General features: G+C 44.7%; 1 protein-coding gene across 1 annotated transcript in view; it reads right to left on the bottom strand.

Annotated features, from left to right (window-relative positions):
- LOC112105876 (axonemal dynein light chain domain-containing protein 1) overlaps window positions 1–12,923 on the bottom strand; it is a 65,387-nt gene that overhangs the window by 34,732 nt on the left and 17,732 nt on the right. Inside the window, exons 4-11 of the mRNA XM_026655667.1 lie at window positions 11,912–12,012; window positions 11,112–11,220; window positions 10,132–10,214; window positions 8,985–9,041; window positions 8,753–8,861; window positions 7,822–7,943; window positions 2,256–2,396; window positions 605–709 (exon numbers count right to left, since the gene is read on the bottom strand). Coding sequence (XP_026511452.1) covers window positions 605–709; window positions 2,256–2,396; window positions 7,822–7,943; window positions 8,753–8,861; window positions 8,985–9,041; window positions 10,132–10,214; window positions 11,112–11,220; window positions 11,912–12,012 — 827 coding nt within the window. The remainder of the gene's footprint in view (window positions 1–604; window positions 710–2,255; window positions 2,397–7,821; window positions 7,944–8,752; window positions 8,862–8,984; window positions 9,042–10,131; window positions 10,215–11,111; window positions 11,221–11,911; window positions 12,013–12,923) is intronic.

Here is a 12,923-nt window from a genome sequence, read left to right as displayed (position 1 = left end):
TCTGGAGACAAGTCTGTGCTGGGCTTAGGCTGACTGTTCTATTCATAATGCAACCTTCCCTAGGTCAGGTGTTTCAGAACTCAATGCAGGAGTCTGACACACTCTGCACCAGTTGGCCCCTCAGAGATTGAGACCTGATGAGGTCTGTAATGTTTTTTGCAGACTGTCAAGAGACAGGGAACTCAGAACTGGGAGGACAAGGAGGGGGCAGTACTTAGTAAAAATCATTAAAATGTGAAAATACACAGACAAAAATACAAAGGACTTTTAATGGTTAAAACTTGAAACATTAAAACAACTTATCCCTTTGAGAAATTTGGCACTATTTAGAGAAATCTCTGTGCAGTATACTGGGTTGGATATACTGCACAGAAATAACCAGTTTCCCACACAGAGAGAGAAATCAATATTCCACACCATCTCTACAATGCCCTAAAGAGAGAGAAATCAGTGTGTCACATCCCTTCCCACAGAGAGTAAACACTGTGCCACATCACCTGTGAGACAATAGAAGAAGTATGTGCTTTGCCTTCAACTCAAAGACATCATATTGCTTCACAAATGTTGCCTGCGCTCCAACCTTCCCTGGGCTGAAGGAACTCACTTTGCATTCAGCTCAGCGTCCCGCACTGCATCAGCCAGCTCCTCATGGGCCCGTTCTGCTTCTCTCGTCACCCTGAAGTCATGTTCTCGGACCTCGCATAGCTCACTGGAATAGCATAGAACAGTCATTTCACAGCCTGCTGCAATCAGAACAATTCAGAGTCAACCTGCCAATCTCAATCTAGAGTGCCCTTAGCTGTCTTGTGTGCTTCCCTTCCGCAAACAGCCAATCATCTCATCTATGTCCTTCCAGTGCACACAAAACTCTATGGTCTTCTTGTGCACACATTTTGCTTAAAGCTCTCCCTCTGCAGACAGTTTTGCATAACATTTCAAACAAGATGCATGGATTTAAATCAAAGCTATTTAAATCACTGATTTTAATCATGATTGAAATTAGCAAGCAGAAAACCTTGATTTAAATCATAGTACTTTTTAGTTATTTTCCTAAAGAAAGGTTGATTCTCATTGATCGGTAACAGAAAACATATTGATTTGCAACTAAATATAGTCCTTACACTAAGTTTAGTGCTTCAAGGAAGATACACCATACCTATACACATTTATTTAAGCAATAATATAGCTTACCATACATTTATTCTGATTCTTAGCTTTCCATTTTTTAAGTTAGAAAATGGTGAATGATGCATTTCGTACTTACTAGATGATGATTAATTATTTACTTGTGATTTGTGTCAAGCTCTGTTTCGATGGAAATTCAAATTCAATTAAAAATGCACCAAAACAGCATTTTATTTATTAATTAAACTATTTTAAATATGTTGAAATATGCCCCCAAAAAATCAAAAAGTTTATCAAAATAAGTTTTGCATTTAAAATTAACCAATTTATTAAACAAAGAAGGTATTATTTGTATTTAATGAATTGAACTGACTGTTTCTGGTCACCAGGTCCTTCAACATTTTAGAACTAGTAAATCTCATCCTCTCACACCTCGTTTTTATTCATAGCTTGGAAGAGAAAAACAAGCTTTCCTGCTTTTTCAACTCCCAAGTGGTTTTTTAACTTTGAATGAACTAGTCATTGAACTGAACTACCCGAATAAACTAAAATGAAGAAAATATTCTCTCTGAACAAGCAGAAGAGGCTACTGCTGTCAAAAGCTAATTTAACACTTCATATGTTGGTTCTAGATTCCTAGCAAGTGACTACCATCAGCTCAATGGTTTGACTTTCTTTAAAACTTGGCAGCAAATATTCACTACTTAATATTTTTGTATTTAATTTAAATTATTTAAATAGATTATAATTCACTTAGATCTTAACATAGGCTATCATTATTTCAAATTTATTTTTAAATAGGTTTATTTTTCAATTCAATTTAAAGAAAGTTCAATTTAAATTTAAAACAAATGTGAGTTTTTAATTTTTTTAAATAATCATTGATTGTTATCCACCCTGATTTGAAGAAAGGGAAGAGACTTTGCTGCCATCCTATGCTACAGTTCTACAGGACTAGTACTAAGAATGTGAGGGGAAAGCTTTGCATAAGAGGTAAGACAGTTGTGAGACGGTCAATATTGCTCTGACCCACAGCATACAACATGGGAGCAGAAACCATGGACAAGCAGCACACCCAACAAATCTACTGCACAGAAGGTAGATTTCTGAGGATCAATCATGATTCAGACCTGGTCAACTGTCCAACAGATTCCTTGAAGTTGTATAACTCTTCTGTAATGTGCCTGTCCATTACTCGTTGCGCCATCATTTCTTTGTAAAGGTTTCTCATCTGTTGGGGGATTCGATCCAGCAGATTCACATACCTCTGCCTGTAATAGAAAGAGACAGTAAACTGGGAAAATTGTCTTACCTTTCTGAGAATCACATCTCCTAATCCAGTATCTAATAAGAGGGTCCTCTTTCCACTGAGTATGGAAATTTCTATAATATAAACTTCGTAGCATTTGAAGCCAGGATTTTAACATTCTAGGATTATTCAGTTGTGCCAAATACAGGATCTCTGAGGCCTGGTCTACACTACGAGTTTAGGTCCAATTTAGCAGCGTTAAATCAAATTAAGCCTGGACACGTCCACACGACGAAGCCCTTTTTTTCGACTTAAAGGGCCCTTTAAACCGGTTTCTTTACTCCACCTCCGACGAGAGGATTAGCGCTAAAATCGGCCTTTGCGGATCGGATCTGGGGTAGTGTGGACGGAATTCGACGTTATTGGCCTCCGGGAGCTATCCCACAGTGCTTCATTGTGACCGCTCTGGACAGCACTCTCAACTCAGATGCACTGACCAGGTAGACAGGAAAAGCCCCGCGAACTTTTGAATTTCATTTCCTGTTTGCCCAGCATGGAGAGCACAGGTGACCACGCAGAGCTCATCAGCACAGGTAACCATGATGGAGTCCCAGGATCGCAAAAGAGCTCCAGCATGGACAGAACGGGAGGTACGGGATCTGCTTGCCATATGGGGAGACGAATCAGTGCTAGCTGAACTCCGTAGCAGTAAACAAAATGGCAAAATATTAGAAAAAGTCTCAAAGGCCATGAAGGACAGAGGCCATAACAGGGATGCACAGCAGTGCCGCGTGAAAATTAAGGAGCCTAAGGCAAGCCTACCACAAAGCCAGAAAGGCAAACGGAAGGTCCAGGGCCAGAGCCACAAACATGCAGCTTCTACGCGGAGCTGCATGCCATGCTAGGGGGTGCAGCCACGACTACCCCAACCGTGTGCTTTGACTCCATCAATGGAGAATCACGCAACAGGGAAGCGGGTTCGGGGTACGCAGAAGATGATGATGAAGACAGTGAAGATAGCTCACAGCAAGGAAGCGGAGAAACCGGTTTCCCCAACAGCCAGGATATGTTTATCACCCTGGACCTGGAACCAGTAACCCCCGAACTCACCCAAGGCGTGCTCCCAGACCCTGAGGGCACACAAGGGACCTCTGGTGAGTGTACCTTTGTAAATATTACACATGGTTTAAAAGCAAGCGTGTTTAATGATTAATGATTAATTTGCCCTGGCAATCACGACCAGTACAGCTACTGGAAAAGTCTGTTAACGTGTATGGAGATGGAGCGGAAATCCTCCAGGGACATCTCCAGAAAGCTCTCCTTCATGTACTCCCAAAGCCTTTGCAAAAGGTTTCTGGGGAGGGCTGCCTTATCCCGTCCGCCATGGTAGGACACTTTACCACGCCAGGCCAGTACCACGTAGTCTGGAATCATTGCATAACAAAGCATGGCAGCGTATGGTCCCGGTGTTTGCTGGCATGCAGACAACATCCATTCCTTATCTCTCTTTGTTATCCTCAGGAGAGTGATATCATTCACGGTCACCTGGTTGAAATGGGGTGATTTTATTAAGGGGACATTCAGAGGTGCCCGTTCCTGCTCGGCTGAACAGAAATGTTCCCCGCTGTTAGCCACGTGGTGGGGGGGAGGGGTGAAGTGATCATCCCAGAGAATTGGGTGTGTGGGGTGGGGTAGTTGGGTTTGTGCTGCACGTTAACCCGGAAACCGCAGCCCCTCCTTTTACATTGCAAACCCATTTTAAATGACCAACCCAACGGGTGCTTGGTATGGGAAATGAGGGCGCTACTGTTTGAAACCATTCCCACATGTTAAGAAGGTTAAAAAAGCCAAAAGACTGTGGCTTACCATGGCTGCCTGCAAGCCGAAATCTGTTGCCTGGCACTGCGTGAGTGATCTCTCACACCAAACCAGCAGGCCCTCAATATAAGAGGAAAAATGCGACCTTGTAACGAAAGCACATGTGCTGTGTAATGTGAACAGCAAAATTTAACGTGAAAGATTGTACCCATTGTTCTCTAAAATGTGCCTTTTTTAACCACCTCTCCCTTCTCCTCCACCAGCTGCAAATGTTTCTCCTTCACAGAGGCTAGTGAAGATTAGAAGGAGAAAACGGTGGACTCGGGATGATATATTCTCGGAGCTCCAGATGTCCTCCCACGCTGACAGGGCACAGCAGAATGCATGGAGGCAGTCAATGTCAGAATGCAAAAAAGCACAATACGAACGAGAGGAGAGGTGGCGGGCTGAATCGCGGGCTGAATCGAGCAAGTGGCGGGCTGAAGAGGATAGGTGGTGTCAGCTTGCTGACAGAAGGCAAGAGTCGATGCTCCGGCTGCTGGAGCATCAAACTGATATGCTCCAGCATATGGTTGAGCTGCAGGAAAGGCAGCAGGAGCAGAGACCGCCGCTACAGCCCCTGTGTAACCAACAGCCCTCCTCCCCAAGTTCCATAGCCTCCTCACCCAGACGCCCAAGAACGCGGTGGGGGGGCCTCTGGCCACCCAGTCACTCCACCCCAGATGACTGCCCAAGCATCAGAAGGCTGGCCTTCAATAAGTGTTAAAGTTTTAAAGTTTTAAACTGCAGTGTGTCCTTTTCCTTCCCTCCTCCCCCACCCCTCCCGGGCTACCTTGGCAGTTATCCCCTTAGTTGTGTGATGAATTAATAAAGAATGCATGAATGTGAAGTAACAATGACTTTATTACCTCTGCAAGCAGTGCTCGAAGGGGGGAGGGGAGGGTGGTTAGTTTACAGGGAAGTAGAGTGAATCGGGGGGCGGAGGGTTCATCAAGGAGAAACAAACAGAAGTTTCACACCGTAGCCTGGCCAGTCACAAAACTCGTTTTCAAAGCTTCTCTGATGCGCACCGCGCCCTGCTGTACTCTTCTAACCGCCCTGGTGTCTGGCTGCGCGTAATCAGCGGCCAGGCGATTTGCCTCAATCTCCCATCCCGCCATAAATGTCTCCCCCTTACTCTCACAGATATTGTGGAGCGCACAGCAAGCAGCAATAACAATTGGAATATTGGCTTCGCTGAGGTCTATCTGAGTCAGTAAACTGCGCCAGCGCGCTTTTAAACGTCCAAATGCACATTCCACCACCATTTGGCACTTGCTCAGCCTATAGTTGAACAGGTCCTGACTACTGTCCAGGTTGCCTGTGTACGGCTTCATGAGCCATAGCATTAAGGGGTAGGCTGGGTCCCCAAGGATAACGATAGGCATTTCAACATCCCCAACGGTTATTTTCTGGTCTGGGAAGAAAGTCCCTTCCTCCAGCTTTTGAAACAGACCAGAGTTCCTGAAGACACGAGCATCATGTACCTTTCCCGGCCATCCCACTTTGATGTTAGTGAAACGTCCCTTGTGATCCACCAGGGCTTGCAGCAGCATTGAAAAGTACCCCTTGCGGTTTATGTACTCGGTGGCTTGGTGCTCCAGTGCCAAGATAGGGATATGGGTTCCATCTATCGCCCCACCACAGTTTGGGAATCCCATTGCAGCAAAGCCATCCACTATGACCTGCACGTTTCCCAGAGTCACTACCCTTGATATCAGCAGGTCTTTGATTGCGTTGGCTACTTGGATCACAGCAGCCCCCACAGTAGATTTGCCCACTCCAAATTGATTCCCGACTGACTGGTAGCTGTCTGGCGTTGCAAGCTTCCACAGGGCTATTGCCACTCGCTTCTCAACTATGAGGGCTGCTCTCATCTTGGTATTCTGGCGCTTCAGGGCAGGGGAAAGCAAGTCACAAAGTTCCATGAAAGTGCCCTTACGCATGCGAAAGTTTCGCAGCCACTGGGAATCGTCCCACACCTGCAACACGATGTGGTCCCACCAGTCTGTGCTTGTTTCCTGGGCCCAGAATCGGAGTTCCACGCCATGAACCTGCCCCAGTAACACCATGATTTGCACATTACTGGGGCCTGTACTTTGTGAGAGGTCTATGTCCATGTCAATGTCCTCATCACTCTCGTCGCCGCGCTGCAATCGCTGCAATCGCCTCCTCGCCTGGTTTTGCTTTGGCATGTTCTGGCTCTGCATATACTCCAGGACAATGCGCGTGGTGTTCGTAGTGCTCATAATTGCCGCGGTGATCTGAGCGGGCTCCATGATCCCAGTGCTATGGCGTCTGGGCTGAAAAAAGGCGCGAAACTATTGTCTGACGGAGGGAGGGAGGGAGGGAGGGAGGGGCGAGTGACGACATGGCTTACAGGGAATTAAAATCAGCAAAGGTGGCTGTGCATCAGGGAGAAACACAAACAACTGTCACACAGAATGGCCCCCCCAAAGATTGAACTCAAAACCCTGGGTTTAGCAGGCTGTTGATTTCACGGAGGGAGGGGGAAGCAAATGAATACAGAACAAATCTGGTCCATCTATTTTTTACATCTTAAGCTGGCAGCAGACGGTGCAGCATGACTGATAGCCATTGGCATCTTCTGGGTGCTTGGCAGAAGATGCTGTACTACGACTGCTAGCCATCATCGTCAAGACGGTTCAATAGCACTGCCGGCAGGACTGAGTCTCCAGGAGACAAAACATGTCTGCCTAGGTGCCTCTGACCGAACTTACTGAGGAATACGACGACAATGGATACCAGTCGTAATACACCATCTACTGCCAAAAGGCAAGGAGCTGCTGCTGTATAGCAATGCAGCCCCACGTCTGCCAGCACCAAGATAGCCAATGACAGCTACCAGTCATACTGCACCGTCTACTGCCAAAAGGCAATTAGCTGCTGCTGTGTAGCAATGCAGTACCACGTCTGCCGGCACCCAGATGACATATGGTGACGGTGAGCTGGAGCTGAGCTGAGCAGGCTCCATGCTTGCCGTGGTATGTTGTCTGCATAGGTAACCCAGGTAAAAAGGCGCGAATCAATTGTCTGCCGTTGCTCTGACGGAGGGAGAGGGGCCTGACGACATGTACCCAGAACCCCCCGCGACACTGTTTTTGCATCATCAGGCATTGGGATCTCAACCCAGAATTCCAATGGGCGGCGGAGACTGCGGGAACTGTGGGATAGCTACCCACAGTGCAACGCTCCGGAAGTCGACACTAGCCTCGGTACTGTGGACGCGGTCCGCCGACTTAATGCACTTAGAGCATTTTATGTGGGGACACACAAAATCGACTGTATAAAACCGATTTCTATAAAACCGGCTTCTATAAATTCGACCTAATTTCGTAGTGTAGACATACCCTGAGAGAATGGTGTAAGAACCTTGATCACAAAGGAGCTCTCAACTATCCTACTCACAACTTCTCCCACTAGACATCACTTATAGAGAACAGGGCAGTGGTGTGGAGAAGAGTGACAGTTAATTATTCTTAACATTCCTGGAGGCAACATGGTTTTATGAAATACCAGGCTAGTCAGAACACAGCCATAATCTGAAAGGGAACTCTGTGAATTCTCACCTAAGCTTAGAAAGCAGTTCTCCTCTCTCTGCACAATCCACACTGACCTGTCGAATCAGCTCATGGAACACTATGTTGTAAATGTTCTGCTCTGTCTTCAGGACCTCCAATACATTGTGCAACTGGCAAAAAACAAAACCAGGATCTTTGCAGGCTTTGTCAAGGAATTTACTCTTTGACAGCGATGACTTTGGGATAAAGGAATCCTGGACAAAGTTTGATTTTAAAAAACGAAACCCTTGTGATAGATTTCTTTTTCAGAAGAAAATGGTAATGTAGAGTGTACTGGAGAAGGAGTCATTGTGCATAAGTTCAATGGTACGGTTTTCAAAAGTGCTCAGTACTGGCCTAACTCTGCTCCCATCAAAGTCAATGGGAGCCTTCTGTTAATTCCAATGGGAACAGTTAGGCAGATACTGAGTGCTTTTTAATATCTCACCCTGTATGTCCAAATCTGCCCCATTTCTGTACATGGAATGCCTGAAGATAGCCCTAAGATAGGGAGATTCTCTGACATCCTGTTTCAAGCTTGGACAGGCTTCTGAAAGCCCAGCATTTAACATCTCCAGTCAATTTGCATCAGTAGTGTTCGGTCTCCTTTTGTAGTCACAATCAGGAGATCAGGAATCTGCTGCTTTAATTCTTTCACACTAGCCATTCAAAACATGTCCCCTGTTGGCAACATTTGCACCAGGAAAGTCCAACACCTAATGCCCTGGAGCCAACCTGTCAGTCTTCATAAATCAGACCAAATCCCAAGAGGGTACTCTCAACAAGGAACAGTCTCCATTAGTAGTACCAGGATGAGAAGGAAGACCCACAGTAGCGTATAGCACTAGAATCAGACAACTGGGAGACCCCTTAAATATTGCAGGGGATAAACTCTAGAGTACAGGAGATGTTATTTCTCAGGATTTTGACAAGACATTACCTGTGAAGGTCCTGTTATCCCAATTTGCTCATCATCTACTCCAGCCTTCTCCAGCATGGTGTCCATCACCTTCATCAGCTGGATGACCTCTAATCTCCCAGATGGTTTCCTAAAATTCCAGGGTAGAAAGGAAGTGACATTAGTTTATATAAAATGTTACAAGGTATTACATAGAAATTAAATCCATACTGTCACTTTTTCTAATAGCAACGTGGTGCAGGGCAGTACTCACATGGATGGGAATAGCCGCAATCTATTTTCACTATCTTCAAGTAGAGTTGTGTATTTACTGTAAAACAAACATAAATTTTAAAACCTGCCTCAGACAATATTCTGGCTTAGCTGTAGAATTCAGGACTGCCTCAAAGGTGCTGTATAGAATGTAAGCTCTTTGAGGAAGGGACTGCCCTTTTGTTCTGTGTTTGTACAGCACATAGCACAATGGACTTCTGGTGCATGTCTGGGGTGCTACCATAATACAAATAAATAAAAAAGTATAACACAATACTAATATTATTATTAATATTACTTATATTAACAACATTATATATCCTGCCACTCAGAAGTCTGGGATTTAATTCCTAATCTCAGTCTTTTATTCCCTGATGGAGAAAGAAGGAAGAGAATATGAGACTCCAACAAATTTAAGGCATGGTGTTGAGGGTTTAAAAGGGCTCTCTTTAGACTTCTTTGGTCAAGGTTTGGTGAACTCAATTCAAGCCTCACAGCTAGGAAGACTAAAAGGTGGAAAACCTGAGGGGGTAGCTTCAGGATTTCAACTGCGGCACTGAAGATCCACTATGTGGGATGAGAGAACCTGTCTAGCTTTATTGCAGAATGCAGTTCTAAAAGGTAGATAGAGTGTAAAAAGACAGACACACTCCAATTAAACTCATACAAAAGCCAACAAAGACTTTAAGGAGTCTCTCAGCATTGCCCTCAAATGATTGGACAAGATGACCTCTTGAGGACCCTTCCAACCCTATATGTCTGTAATTCCGTGGTCTCATCAGATTTCTACTGCCACATTCAGACCCAACCAGAAATACATTTGACAGCCCAGTTCTTGAGAGGTAGTCAGAGGAATGAAAAAAAAAGAGAGGTTTGGCCCTCTTTAGCCATCACACAGCAATGGATGTAAGAGCATTGCTCAGACAGCTCTGCAGGGATAGGTGTTGCCTGACATCTCTTCTGCAGCTGTTTTTCTAGATATGCTCTTAACACAACTGCTAAACCAGACTTTATATACTCTTCACCCCTTGATTAGGTTGCATATATTTGGCCAGTGTTCTTGGCCTTGTTACCTTGCCCCACTCTATAGTGCAAGGCAGGCCAATAAACCTTGAGGAGAATTCTCTGTAAACCATACAAGCACTCACTCATCGTAATACTCCAAGCCCAGGACTCCTTTGTTCTTCACTATGTGAAATTCTTCAGGGACCAGGCTATCTGCTACACTTGTCTGCGAAGGACAGAACGGAGACATCAGAACATGAAACGCATTGGTAAAAGCTGCACACAAACCCCCACTATCCCCCAGAAGGGATATTTGTTGTGGTTGCTTAGAGAGCAAGCCTTATGCAGAAGCTTTTTGTACTGCTTTCCCATTTCTCCATGTATGTATTTAGAACCTGGATGATTGGTTCACTTCACAAATCTAAAATAAATGTAAATTAATGACATAAAATAAACGTGTGTCTGAATTCCGACTGTGAGATGGGAGGTTTTCTGCTGCTGAAGAAATTGTATAGCCACAAAAAAAAGCAGTGAGTTATTAGATCAAAGGGTAACAGATTAAAAGACTGTGCTGGGTGGGAAACCAGGCCTAAATCCAACACAGATCAACATCAGCCAAACTCTCACAGAGTTAGAGCAATGCAGAGTGCAAATGAAAATCCGCCCCTAAATCTACACCTAAAGCTGGTTCAAATTTAAAATCTTTATAGCCACACCAAAATGGAAGGGTTCAAAATGGAAGCACAGCATTCTGTTCAGTTATGCCTGCAAGAACCGCTGTGGCCCCCCTTACAGTTAGTGTGGCTATATTATTGCTTAAAATAATTATGGCTGGAAAAAGCTAGACCTGATAGAGTTTAAACTGAAATCCCACAAAACCAGAGCTCTTGCACCATTCTCTGCAAGCACTCCAGCTGAGACAGGCTGAAAGGGAGTAACTGAATTACACTTTCCACCATTCCCACAGTGACTATTATTATGAATATCTTGCTCTTAAGCATACATTAATACTGGGAAGGTAAAGAAGAATCAGCAGGGTTTCAGACTGGTGAAGAAACCTTTTGATCTCTATGTTCAAGGGCTCAAATGAAATGAGAAAGATTTATCAAACTTTAGCACTCACAGCACTAGTCATGGATGAACCATAACGATGTGGTTCAGCTAAAGGGCTTGCTGGAGACATCTTTCTTCCATCTTCTTTTCCAGCTATGTCATATAGAAACGAGACATCCCTGAGGAAATAGAGGAAAGTGCTTATTCATTGAGCTCATCACCAGGCACTCCACTTCTCTCCTAATGCTAATCACAGTCTAAGGGAGGATTATTCTGTGCATCCTGATGAAGGCTATACCTGGAATCTTATCACACTTGGCCAACGAAGGGTGAGACTGATATTTTTAGTCATCTTAATCATTTCATTGAAGTTGAATCTGCCAGGAACTACTGTCTGCAGTAACACTGGTCAGGGGGTTGCTTTTCAGACTTGTTGCCACTGATGTGCCAAAATATGTGTGTGTCTAATTTCTGGTAAGGACAGCATATGATTGGAACATTACCACTTCCCTGGCATCACTAATGCAATGTTAAATTACAAGGAGCTGCCATAAGGCTATAGGAGAGCTGCATCCTCTTCCAAATCTATTACAGATAGGCAGGGCTTCCTCACAGCAATCCTGGATTATATAAATGTGTGAGACTTGACTCCTGTGGAAAAGAGTAATTCCAAAAAGAATTACTGACCTCAAAGGAAAACACCTTGCCCTGAAATATCTCTCCAGATTGTTGGGCAGCACTTCCACTTGTTTATTTCCCAGCCAACACTTGAGTGTTTGTTATCACAGCCATTAGACATGAAGAGTAGGGATGTTCCCAGCCCTCATCTTTCTCCACTTTCACCATCTCCCTTACCCCATGTTCACTTACCTTCCAGCTCCCGTCAGACAGATGGGATGGTCTATGAGGTATCTGAACTTGTTCCTGCGAATGGGATGTTGCCAGAGCCCATCTGGGACACGCATGCTCCCCTGAACAGCAAGCACAAATATCACTTCTCAGTGAAAACCCTAAGGTCAAAGGTCATTCCAGGGGTTACCTAAAGAACTGAGTCGCCTATGCTCAGATGGCTGAAGAGAACAATAGCATTGACATTCAGAGAGAGAGAAAGAGAACAGGGAGATATTACTAGGAATATTTACATAATAGAAGGCAAACAGCAAAATGGTCACTAACAATTTTACACATATCACACATAGGGCCCTCCATTTTTGCTTTTTACTGAATTTCTCTGAAAAATTCAGTATTCAGGCACAGGGTGCCTGTACAGAAGAGAGTAACCTCTGGTTGGTGACTGCTATAGTTGCACAGTGGGACAGCCAGACAGGCAGGAAGTCTGGTCCCAGCAGCTGAGACCACCTGAGCACTGCAGCAACAGGCCCACAGGGAGTGAAAGGCTGCAACCTGGCCCCCCAGTTGGACAGAGCCCCCTGCTGGCCCCAGCTGTTGAGTGCAGCCACATCTGCTTCCCCTGCGCAGTGGGGGAGCAAGATGGACAGGGAGCCGGGTGATAGTCCCTGTCCATTTCTCCTGCTAACCCACTGGCCCTCTTCTCTATTTTCTGGTGGGTTTTTTTGTGTTCTCTCATTCCCCATTATTAATCCCAATAATTACCCAGAAAACTGTGAAGTTAATTTTTGCCACTGATTTTCACCCCTTTTTTAAATACGTGTACTAAACACCACTAACTTTCCTAGGAATTTTAAACAAAATAAAAACCAGAAACAAAGGGCTCTAATATAGCATACAGAGGGTCTGTTTGACAGGTTTCCATGAGTCCACATTAGGGCTTGGTTTATATAGTTCTGTGGTTCCGAACATTTTGGAGTTGTGTCCCCTTCTTCCCATTTATGACAGACTCTTGCCTGGGACCCCATCTTGT

The sequence above is a fragment of the Terrapene carolina genome, unplaced genomic scaffold (assembly GCF_002925995.2).
Source record: "Terrapene carolina triunguis isolate 2854851 unplaced genomic scaffold, T_m_triunguis-2.0 Scaffold210, whole genome shotgun sequence".
Lineage (NCBI taxonomy): Eukaryota > Metazoa > Chordata > Testudines > Emydidae > Terrapene > Terrapene triunguis.
This window is presented reverse-complemented; position numbering and strand designations above follow the sequence as displayed.